At 40.4% G+C, this 12,503-nt stretch overlaps 1 protein-coding gene across 1 annotated transcript in view; it reads right to left on the bottom strand.

Annotated features, from left to right (window-relative positions):
* Atr (ATR serine/threonine kinase) overlaps positions 1–12,503 on the bottom strand; it is a 69,639-nt gene that overhangs the window by 19,351 nt on the left and 37,785 nt on the right. The window contains exons 26-33 of the mRNA XM_013029885.1: positions 11,257–11,467; positions 8,871–9,049; positions 7,063–7,227; positions 5,859–5,950; positions 4,432–4,523; positions 3,812–3,989; positions 2,411–2,590; positions 686–845 (exon numbers count right to left, since the gene is read on the bottom strand). Coding sequence (XP_012885339.1) covers positions 686–845; positions 2,411–2,590; positions 3,812–3,989; positions 4,432–4,523; positions 5,859–5,950; positions 7,063–7,227; positions 8,871–9,049; positions 11,257–11,467 — 1,257 coding nt within the window. The remainder of the gene's footprint in view (positions 1–685; positions 846–2,410; positions 2,591–3,811; positions 3,990–4,431; positions 4,524–5,858; positions 5,951–7,062; positions 7,228–8,870; positions 9,050–11,256; positions 11,468–12,503) is intronic.

The raw sequence follows: 12,503 nt of genomic DNA, 5'->3' as shown, positions 1-12,503 counted from the left end.
AAGAAAAAAGCCGGAAGTGGCGCTGTGGCTCAAGTGGTAGAGCGCTAGCCTTGAGCTGAAGAGCTGAGGGACAGAGCCCAGGCCCAGAGTTCAGGCCCCATGACTGGCAAAAAAAAAAAAAAGAAAGAAAGAAAGAGAAAGAAAGAAAGGTTTACAGTCAAGCAAGGAGACACTAGTATGTCAGGCTGTGATGAGTACTATTCCAGAGGACTACATGTAGGCATTAGGGAATCCTGGACAGCTATCTATTATTAGAGGCTTAAAATAATAAAGATATGGGTTTAAATAGTAGAAACTAGATAAGATTCAAGAAGTATTTCCAAAGATAAGGAGCTACTAACTAGGCACTGGTGGCTCATACCTGTATTCCTAGCTACTCAGGAGGCTGAGATCTGAGTATTGTGGTTCAAAGCCAGCCTCGGCAGGAAAGTCCGTGAGACTCTTATCTCCAATGAAACACCAGAAATCTGGAAGTGGTGCTGTGGCTCAAGTGGTAGAGCCCTAGCCTTAAGCTGAGGAGCTGAGGGACAGTGCCCAGGTCCAGAGTTCAAGCCCCATGAGTGACAAAATAAATAAATAAAAAGGTTCTGAATTTGGACCGGGTGTTTTCCCTCAGCTGGCCCTTTTCAGGAAGCACAGAGTCCACAACAGAATATAGAGAGGATAGTATTTCTGTAGCTATTACCTTGGACCAGAGCCACTTGGCCTTTTCCATGTAGAGTTCGGCGAGTCTGGACTCCCCGGCATTGAGGAGAGCGTTGTAGGCTGTCTGGTGGTGACCAGCCTTTCGAGCCACTCTGGCACTCTGTAGCCAGCATTCTCCAATCATCTCATTGTAATCTGGTCTAAAGGCATGCGGCAGCACATGAAGAAAAAGAGCATTTGTAAGTGTGCTCAGGAACCCAACTACAATACCTCTTTCCAAAAAAAGTTAAGGGGAGATGGGAAGGGATGGAAAGGGGAAACAAAGGAGGAGACAACAATGCTTGATAAGAAATGTACTCATTATCTTGTCCATGTAATTGTAACCCCTCTGTACAGTATTTTCACAATTAAAAAAAAAAAAGAGTTAAGCTTCTTAATGTACTATTTAAAAGGAATTAACAAATACTTGGTTAAAAAAGAAAAAAAACACAAAAAAACCCTGATTTCAATTTCAATGTTCCATTTTTATCTGTTATAAATTAGGGAGATTAGCTGGGTGCCTGTGACTCATGCCTGTAATCCTAGCTACTCAGGACGCTGAGATCTGAGGATCGGGGTTCAAAGTCAGCCCAGGCAGGAAAGTCTGTGACACTTTCATCTCCAATAAACCACTAAGAAATGGGAAGTGGCACTGTGGCTCAAATGGTAGTGCACTCGGCTTGAGCTGAAGAGCACAGGGACAGTGCCCAGGCCCAGAGTTCAAGCCCCACAACCCACAAAGAAAAATAATAATAAAAAAAAATTAAGAGCCAGGCACCGGTGGCTCACACCTGTAATCCTAGCTACTCAGGAGGCTGAGATCTGAGGATCACCGTTGAAAGCCAGCCCAGTCAGGAAAGTCTGTGAGACTCTTATCTCCTATAAACCACTAGAAGACCGGAAGTGGCACTGTGGCTCAAGTGGTAGAGTGCTTGCTTTGAGCTGAAGAGTGCAGGGACATCACCCAGGCCCAGAGTTCAAGTCCCACGACCGACAAAATCAATCAATAAATTAGGGAGATTTTATTTTATTTTGTGGTTCCATCAAACTCATGGCAAGGAACATGCTAGTCAAAGCTAGGAGCTGGTGGCTCAGGCCTGTCATGCTAACTACTCAGGAGGCTGAAAACTGAGGATCACGGTTCAAAGCCAGCCTGGGCATGAAAGTTCATGAGTTTCTTCTCTAGTGAACCACCAGACAACTAAAAGTGGTGCTGTGGCTCAAAGTGGTAGAGTGCTATCCTTAAGCAAAAGAGCTCAGGTACTGTGCTCAGGTCCCAAGTTCAAGCCCCATGACAGGAAGAAAAAAAAAACAAAAAACAAAAAACAAGCTAGTCAAATGTTCTACCACTGAGTTTTATCCCCAGTCCAGGACTTTGTATTGACTTATACTGGCACTTCCCCAAAATATGCTTATTACCATTTAAAGAAGGGTGGGGCGGGCAGGGGCTAGGAATGTGGCTTTGTGGTAGAGCACTATCTTTGAGCAAAAGAAGCTCAAGTCAGTGCCCAGGCCCTGAGTTCAAGGCCCAAGACTGGCAAAAAAAAAAATAAGGTAAATGGCATATAAAATTGATTCTCATGTAGGCCTGTTTCAATTATACAATGTATTCTTGAGAATAACAGAAAAATGCAAATGAGGAAATAAAATACTCCCTAGCACCATCCAAACATCATACTAAATTCAAGATTAACTGGCATTAAGAAAAAAAAAGGAATGTTGAAACCTTTTGTTGAGACTCAGCAAAGCCCTCCGGAGGGCCAGGATGGGCTCCTTGGCTCTGTAGGAATTCTGGGTCATCTCTAGACGAGCCACCCAGTTGAGAGAGTCCTCGTGACACCCATCACCTGGAAACTGGTGAAACAGAGGTCTGACGCCATGCTCTAACTCACACAACATGTGCAACCTGCCAACAGACACAGCACCTGAGTAGGTCATGCATAAAGCATGGGCATTCCATCAGCATGGAGAATCAATGATGAGTAGTTTTTCTTTGGTAGAATCTGAATATATATATTCTTATTATGTAAACAGCAACAGTTATATGTTCGATTTCAAATTGAGCATAAGCAACGATTTATGCTAGTTACAATACTGAATGTTTTGCTGTGATTCCCCCAATTTCTTATGAACTAAATGGAAATACTTAACAACCAAACTTTTCCACCTGCATTAAAATAAAATACGGATTTGCTATAAATCAACATGAACTCTGTATATTCTGGTGCTACTATAAGAAGGCCTGTGCAATGAATGGAAGTTTGATTTTCTTTTCTTTTTAAGAGGGCACAAATATAGCCCAAGGGTATTCTGAGTAGGTACAGAATGGAAATTATGGCAAGTATAATGTGCCAGACTCAGGAGATGTCTCAGTTACTAAGGTTAGTTACACAGGAAATCAGCTATGACATTACAAGAGAAAAAGAACTACTTATGGTTTTTTAAAAATTAGTTTTCCAAGCCAGGCGCTGGTGGCTCACGCCTGTAATCCTAGCTACTTAGGAGGCTGAGATCTGAGGATCGCGGTTCAAACCCATCCTGGGCAAGAAAGTCTGTGAAACTCTTATCTCCAATAAACTCTCAGAAAACCGGAAGTGGCGCTGTAGCTCAAGTGGTAGAGTGCTCGCCTTGAGCTGAAGAGTTGAGGGACAGTGCTCAGGCCCAGAGTTCAAGCCCCATAACAGACAAAAAAAAATTAGTTTTCCAATAAAAAGGATGGATGTTAGAAGATTTAAAAAACAAAAATCTATAGGGTGACTGTAAGGTAAAAGAATGAAAGAACCATTTTCAGTAGCTAAGTAATCAGCCAAACACACAATCAAAATTATTTACTGATGAAAAATTCCAATCCTGAGCCAGGTACTGTTGGCTTATGCTTGTGATGCTAGCTGCCCAGGAGGCTATGATCTGAGGACTACAGTTCAAAGCCAGCCTGGGCAGGAAAGTATGTGAAAGTCTTACTTACAATTGGCCAGGAAAAATTTGGAAAAAGGAAGGTTCAGGTGTTACAGCACCAGTCTTGAGTAAAAAAGCTAAGGGACAGCAGCCAGGCCCTGAGTTCAAGACTCCGGATCAGCACCATAAAAAATGTATAAAACTAAATAAAAAAGTGGGAATCCCAAGATACCTCACAATGTATTCATATCCTCGCTGGTAGGAGCCTCTTTCAAAGCTTGCAGCCGACAGTGGTACAATCTGCTCTGCTCTCACGAGTTTCAATGTGTCATAAAAAGCTGTGACATCTTTTTTCTTGGCTGATAGTAGTAGCTGCCCTAGTCTGACACTCCATGTTGTAGACTTTCTATCTGAAAGACAAATGCAGAGTTAAGGAATGCCAAGGTCGATGGGCTCAAAGGCCAGCTTGGTTTCACCTGATGAAATGGTCAGCAGAAATAACATATAGTTTCCTTTTGTTTTATTTTGTGCTGGTCCTGGGGCTTGAACTTAGAGCCTGGGCACTGTTCTTGAACTCTTTTTGCTCAAGGCTAGTGCTCTACCACTTAAGCCACAGCTCCACTTCCAGCTTTTTGTTAGTTAATTGGAGACGAGAGTTTCATGGACTTTCCTGCCTGAGCTGGCTTCAAACAGTGATTCTCAGCTTTCAGTCTCTGAGTTGCTAAGATTACAGGCGCCAGCCACCAGTGCCCAGGTAATTGTTTTTACATCAAAAGCCCCAACAGGAGTTCATAAAATAGAATCAATATTAATAGCAAATTAAAACTGCTTCTACTTCAGCAATCTGTTTACCTGCCGCAAGATAGTTCTCCACCAAGTCCCACTGTGACAGCTTCCACGCTGCTTCCACTCTGTACGTGTTTAATTCCTCAATCCATTCAGACCTAGTACAACAAACTCCATTCAATTCTAGTTTACTTAAAGAAGCACTTAGAAATATTTCATAGGTTTAGAGATTCTATTTGTTGTACTTACTTATTACATTGGTATTATACTGAATTTTCTATTCATTTATAAAATAATTATCTCTATCCAGGAACACCCAGAAAAATGCAATCTTTTCATTCCATTGTTATGATGATGAATGTAGTTTTCATTATTATTTGGGCTTTTTTGAGGGAGAGACTCATGATTTATCCCATTAACTATATCTGATAGAGCCATTTAAGAATGAGATTCCTTGACAAATTAAACTGTGCCACATATTGAAAGAGAACTTATTCTATCACAGACTGTTATAAAATGATCTGCTTCACTTTAAGAGCCTGAAGAAACAGAGCCAGTGAACACACAAATTGAGAGAAAAGTAATGCTAATAATTTCAGAATTGGGTGTATGTGTCAAAGGCAAGCTGTGAGCTGCTTTAAAAACATAAAGAAACAAAAAAAGTATAAGAAAAAAAGATGCTTCTTCAGCAGTCATTTTGATTTTCTTTCTTCTTTTTTTTTTTGGTCAGTCCTGGGGCTTGAACTCAGAGCCTGGGCGCAGTCCCTCAACTCTTCTGCTCAAGGCTAGCACTCTACCACTTGAGCCACTGCACCACTTCTGGCTTTTTTTGCTTATGTGGTGCTGAGGAATCAAACCCAGGGCCTCGTGCATGCAAGGCAAGCGCTCTACCACTGAGCCACCTTCCAGCCCCCATCTTGAATTTCTATGGCACAGTTCTCTTTCATTGAGCACGGCAAACACTGGGATGTGTGTGTCCCAGACCCAAAGGGAAGACAGGGAGAGCCTACTTGTTCAGTGTTATCATGAGGAAACGTGACAACCCCACGTTGAGCGTGACAAAATCCCTGTCCTTCCACCTGCCTCACACCTGAGGGTGGGTATTTTTTTTTTTTTTGCCTAATGAATTATTCTTTTCTTAAAAACAAAAACAAATAAGAACCCCTAACAATCACAACAACTACTACCTCCGAGTGGCCTGTGTGTTCTAAGATCCCATTCTTGGTTGACCAAAGCTCCCTGTCCACTGCAGTCGGTTGGGGGCTGGCATACATTAAAGAATAAGGTTTCTGGTTACAAGAGGAAAACAGTTGCAAGGGCAGATACACTGCCTTCTGAGACTGCCTATCAATATTTTGTTCTTATGCTCATCGCCATGAAAATACATAAGACATTTAATTACTTGAGTAAATATTAAGCTCCCTAAGTCACAAATCAGAGGGTTCCCGTTTCGACAGAATAGTGGGAAGAAATCACTCTGTTATGAACCATACCTGCTGGCGTGTACTCCATTTACTTGAGTGATTACAGAAGAAAGCTGACCAAGACCTAGCATGGACTTCACCACCCCATGATAGTGAATGATCTGGAAAGGTAAAAAGAGGTAAGATCCTGAGTCTCACTTCACACTTACTTAGGGATCCCAGAACAGTTCAAATGACATTTATTAAAAACACCATTTGCCTCAGTGCCTACTTTCCTTAGTTTAGTAACTAACTTGCTTGGCTGATAACAAAACCCACTATCCTGTGTACATTTCAAACTAACAGAAAAAAAAAAATCCAGATAACCTAAAAAAAATCTGATTGAACTTATGGAATGCAAAAGTACCCAATACCTTTAACATTTGTTTGTTCTATTTCTCATGTAGGAGTTAAAATTGAAAGGTTATGTATATGTCTATTAATATAGATTTGGAGATTTATAACTAAAAAGTTAAATATGAATACATAATAGTCTTTAAAACTGAAGATTGTGAAAAATAAGGACTTTGTGTATTGAACTTCTGAGAAAATAACATGTCAAATATGACAAAAGCAAAACCCCAAGGTGAGAAAAAATTAAAGTCTAAGTTATAAATCCATGATTTTGAACCCCTTTCCTGTCCCAGTAAACAGGTGATCCAATGAGCTCAAATTCCAATAGACTATTTCTGAGGTCTGCAGTGGACAAGAACTGTGTGTGTGTGTGCATGCGTGCTGTTTAGCTGTTTATACATATATTTATGTATTCATTTATTTTTTATAACTATAATAATTGTTTTAACAGTACTGAGGCTGGGGCCCAGGATTGAGTACTATCTCTTATCTTCACTCAAAGCTAGCACTCCATCACTTTGAGCCACAGCTCCAATTTACTGGTGGTAAACTGGAATAAGAGTCTCATGAACCTTCCTGCGTTGGCTAGTTTTGTGTGATCCTCAGATCTCAGCCTCCTGGATAGCTAGGATGACAGGCGTGAGCCACCAGTACCTGGCTTACATGTATATTTTAATGTACATATATTCCATAATAATTGCAGTGATCTGAGGGATTTCTAAGGACATAGAAATGATTTTTGAGATTGGCTAGAACAAGTCTCTAATAGTATCTATTAGTCAGGAAATCAAACTTTTGCAAGCACACGCCACCTCTGGTAGAAGCAGCACCAAAGCCCAGGTTGCTGAATTCCTATGTGTGCTCTGTTAACTTATCTTACCTGATCTGGTTCTAGCTGAATAGCTCGGTCATAGCAAGCCGTGGCATCCCTCAGCAAGCCGGTGCTTTCATGTTCAAGGATCTGTTCTTTCAAAGATGGCTCTGCCTTTCGAATCGCACTCACGCCGGCCACTCCATCTGCTTCATGCATAGCAGCGTACAATTTCTTTTTCAACCATTGCAAAAGAACCAAAAGAGAGGAAACCAATAAGGCTATGACCACCAGACCGCATACAAAGAGTATATGAGAAACTTCTTCAAAGTACTACTAAGAATTTATTTCAAGGCAGATGCACAATAGTTTTTAGCTATTTCTGGAAATTCTACTATTTCAACACTATTATTCCACAAATCTATATTGGTAACTACTATTAATCATGAGGGTTGCAAAGAACTCCAAGGCTCTGAAACTTTCTTTGAATTCAACTGATAACAAATTCTGTTGAATAGAATCCACACTTTTTTTTTTTGGTTGTAGGGCTTAAACTCAGGGCCGAGACACTGTTGTTGAGTTCTTTTTGCTCAAGGTGAGTGCTCTACCACTTTGAGCCACAGTGCTACTTCCAGTTTTCTGGTGGTTCATTGGAGATAAGAGTCTCACGAACTTTCCTGCTTGGGCTGGCTTTATACCATGACCTTCTGATCTCAGCCTCCTCCACAGCTAATACTACAAGTATGAGCCACTTGTGCCCAGCCAAATTTTGAATTTTTCAATAAGTTTTCATTTTATTTTCTAATTTTCTGACAGTAGCAAAAAGTACAGTTTATTGAGCCTAGCAAAGTTTATTAGTATAGAAAGATACTTTCACCAGGGAAAAGTGGGTCATCTCAGAAAGGGACATCAGAATGACATATATAAACATTTTAATATATTGGTATTGAGATACTTTCAGCAAATCTAAGACATCAACCGTTAGGTCAGCTATGGTGGCCCATGGTTGTAAAATCAACTACACAGAAGACATTGTTAAGAGGATCACAGTCCAAGGACAGCTCCGTCAAATAAGTACAAGACTCTATCTAAAACATACAAATGAAGAAAGCAGGGGAGGCATATCTCAAGTGATAAAGTACCTGCCTAGTAAGCATGAGACACTGAGTTCAAATCCCTGTAGTGCAAAAGAAAAAGAAAAAGAAAAAAAGAAAAAAGAAAAAGAGAAAGAAAGTTGGAAAGGAGGAAGGAACAAATGAATTGAGGGGAAGGAATGGATGAATGATACTGCTATCAGTTTCTTTTGACATACTGGGGTTTGAACTCAGGGATTCATACTTGCTAAGCAAGTGCTCTATTGCTTGAGCCCAGTCCAACTAGCACTCATTTTTAGGACATTATCTCCAAGAAGCTATTCTTTTTTTTTTTTTGTCAGTCGTGGGGCTTGAACTCTGGGCTTAGGCACTATCTGTGTGCTCTTCAGCTCAAGGTGAGTGCTCTACCACTTGAGCCACAGTACCACTTCTGGTTTTCTAGTGGTTTATTAGATATAAGAGTCTCACGAAGTTTCTTGCCCAGGCTGGCTTTGACCCATGATCCTCAGATCTCAGCCTCGTGAGTAGCCAGGATTACAGGCATAAGCCACAGGCACCTGGCTTCCAAGAAGCTATTCTTGAACCTTAATTTGCCTACTCCTCTCTCCTGACTCTAGAGGAAAAGGTGTGTGCTTCTCTACAGAAAATCTATTATCACTTTAGCTAAGACATTATACCAAACCACCACAGGCATCTAATGCATCCATACACGCCACAAAATGAACATCACTGTTAAGACTGCCAGTGTGAATTCTCATCACTAAATTCAGTGTAATTTCAAACCTGTAAAAATCCAAGATGCTCCCGAATATTTTGCTTTTTTTCTGTAATGAATGATTCAAAGTGCATTACAGCTCGTGTGTATGCTTTGGAGCGAAAGGAAGCTACTGCCAGAGTATCCTGAGGAATGAGGTCCAGAAAACGAGTCACGCTCTGATAGCCACCCTCTTGTGGGCTTGATACTGCATTGTAAAAGCAAAACAAGACAGTAATCGGATTGCAGAAAATTTGAAAGCATCAGTTTAAGTATGTAACTCCAATTCATTTAGTAAAATAAATGACTCCAGATTAGGGCATAATATTTAAGATGTTTACTACCAACAGGAATTGAGGGCAAACAATGGAAGTGATGGCCTTGATCAACGTACTTCTAAACCGCCATGCTAAACTGAAACCCCTTTGTACAACTATTGAGAGATAATTAAAAACAAAAACAAAACAACTACCAGGAGGATGACTGCTCAGAGGTTTTGCTCCAATTGTACCACTAGTACTTACTTTACTTTGCATGGTTACTTGATCTCTGGAGTCTTTCCTTCTCATTTATAAAAGAAACATGTCAGTCCCTGTCAGACCTCCCTTACCTATGTTTGAAAAGGGTAGTTTCAGATGTAAACTATTCTTAAATGTTAAAAAGACAAAAAAAGGATATGAAAGACACAAAACTAGTTATTATTTATGACTGTAAAATACTGAAAGAATGCCACTTGAAGCACAAAATTAATCAAGTAGCCTTCTTTTCTATTTTACAGAGTTTACACTTCTTTTGTTTCTGTGTAGTACTGGGACTTGAACTAAGGACTTGGCACATGCTAGGAACATGGTATACTTCTGCCTCACAAATGTTACTCTTTTTTTTTGCCAGTCCTGGAGTTTGAACTCAAGGTCTAGGCACTGCCCTGAGCTTCTTTTACTCAAGACTATCACTCTACCACTTGAGCCACAGCACCACTTCCAGCTTTTTCTGTGTTTGTGGTACTGAGGAATCAAACCCAGGGCTTCATAAATGGTAGGCAAGCACTCTACCACTGAGCCACATTCTCAGTCCTCAAGCATTATTCTTTCTTTTTTTTTTTTTTTTTGGGTTGGTTGTGAGGCTTGAACTCTGGGCCTGGGCGCTGTCCCTCAGCTCTTCAGCTCAGGGCAAATGCTGTACCACTTAAGCCACGGTGCCACTTCCAGTCTTCTGGTAGTTAATTGTAGATAAGAGTCTTATGGACTTTCCTGCCTGGGCTGGCCTTGAACCATGATCCTCAGATCTCAGCCTCCTGAGTAGCTAGGATTACAGGTGTGAGCCATTGGCGCCGGCCCAAGTATTTTTTTTTCATATATGTATTTTTTATTGTTAAAATACTGTACAGAGGGGTTACAGTTATATGAGTAAGGTAATGAGTACATTTCCTCTCGAGCATTGTTACCTCCTCCTTTGTTTTCCCCTACCATCCGTTCCCTTCCTACCTCCTCAACTCCTCCCTCCCCACCTGAAATTGTACTACGTATTATTCTTAAAAGATAGAAATTTATTTGCAGTATTAGCAAAAATGGTGATAAGAGTTAGTACTTCATTTTCTAGTACCACTGTCACATTCAGAAACAGGAACTACTATTAATGGAAAATACAGCAATAGCCACATTCCAGGGAGAACTACTATTAATGGAAAATACAGCAACAGCCACATTCCAGGGAGAAGCAGTTTTCCCCAATATAAAATTATTTGCAAGTACACAAAATTTTAGAAAAATAAAAAATTACTGTGTTTAACAGGTATATGATAAGAATTTTTCAGGTAAAACCTCTTTCCTGATTATTAATTAGTATAAATTCTTAGGGTCATGAAATAAATGAAATGAAAATCTCCTTTCAAGCTTAAAACTGAAATGGGAAAAAGATATACACATATGTAAACAGTATGTATGAAAAGGAGTAAATTACTTAATGGTGAAGGCTAGACTAATAAAAATATCAGTATTCTTTATAATTACATAAATGTAAATGCATATATTATACATTAAACCTCATCTAGCCCTAACAATCTACTAAGAGAGACAATCTTAAAAAAATTAGATGTTTCTTGTCCAAGGAATTGAGAAGCAGAAGTTACGGAGGTCCTTTCCCCCACCCCAAGCAGCACTGTAGATCAAAGCGTGGGCTTTGTGAATGCTAGGCAAGTGCTCTACCACTGAGCTGAACTTCACTCCCAGTCCTAAGAAGCGGTCTTAGCATTAGAAGAAGCATTCACTGCTTCTTCTCAATGAAAACAACACCTTCTTACCCATTTGAGAAATGCACAAAAACAAGTCTTTTTAAAAGCTGATGCTTAAACTGCAGAACTGACTAGAAAGAGCCAATGGGAGTAACTGAAAGAAGAAAATCACAGTCTGAACTCACCCACTGGTTTGGCCTTCTCTTTGCTCGATTTGCTCTGTGGAGCATCCTCAGCGTTCATTTCCTGAAATCTGTGCCTGGCCCACTGGGCGAGGTGGTCCAGCATGGAGAACACGGTCTGTATGCTCAGCTGACACAGGTCGGATGCATGGTCTTGGGCACTGGCACTCTGCTGATCATCATGCTTCAAAACTGCCATGATTTCTGCATAGACCTAAGAGAATTTGTTTTATGCTTAGTGATGGCCATGTAATATTTTATTATTATTATAAAGAATAACCATGTATGGCGATGATTTTCACAGAACAAAAGATGACCGATTAATAATCTTTCCTATCTAATTAAACCAACTGAATGAGAAAAACTAAAGTGAATGAAGGTAAAAATATTAAAACTTTTTCTATTATTCAAACTATGACAGGAAGTCTATTAGCAGTAAAAAAAAAACCTTAGAATAATTTTCCCACACCAACTATAAAATTAATTTCAGAGTAATTAAAGGACTACTGTCTGGGAGACAGAGAGGGAAAAAAAGAACACTGTCCAAAAACGTACTTGTTACCCTGTGGTAACTGTACCTCAGTATATCGCTTTTATAATAACAGTAAATTTTTTTAAAAGATAATTTTACAGATAATGATAATTTAATGTGTATTTAAAAAATAAAATATCGGGCTGGGAAGGTGGCTCAGTGGTAGAGTGTGTATGAGGCTGTGAGTTCGATTCCTTAGCACCACATAAGCAAAAAAGAAAAAACCAGAAGTGGCGCTGTGGCTCAAGTGGTAGAGCGCTAGCCTTGAGCTGAAGAGCTGAGGGACAGTGCCCAGGCCCAGAGTTCAGGCCTCATGACTGAACAAAAAACAACAACAACAAAACAAAATAAAAAATAAAATCTGGAACTAAAGGTTTTTAATGCCAGGCGCTGGTGGCTCATGCCTGTAATCCTAGCTACTCAGGAGACTGAGATCTGAGGATCTTGGTTCAAAGCCAGCCCAGGCAGCAAAGTGCATGAGACTCTTATTTCCAATAAACCACCAGGAAATCAGAAGTGGTGCTGTGGCTCAAGCGGTAGAGCACTTGCCCTGAGCTGAAGAGCTGAGGGACAGTGCCCAGGCCCAGAGTTTAAACCCCACGACCAACAGCAACTTAAAGAAATGACAAATGAGGGGCTGGGAAGGTGGCTCAGTGGTAGAGCCCTTGCCTTGCATGCCTGAGGCCCTGGGTTCGATTCCTCAGCACCACATAAGCAA

Source organism: Dipodomys ordii, unplaced genomic scaffold (genome assembly GCF_000151885.1).
Source record: "Dipodomys ordii isolate 6190 unplaced genomic scaffold, Dord_2.0 Scaffold124, whole genome shotgun sequence".
NCBI lineage: Eukaryota > Metazoa > Chordata > Mammalia > Rodentia > Heteromyidae > Dipodomys > Dipodomys ordii.
The sequence above is the reverse complement of the archived record's forward strand: the minus strand, read 5'-3'. Positions and strand labels throughout refer to the sequence as shown.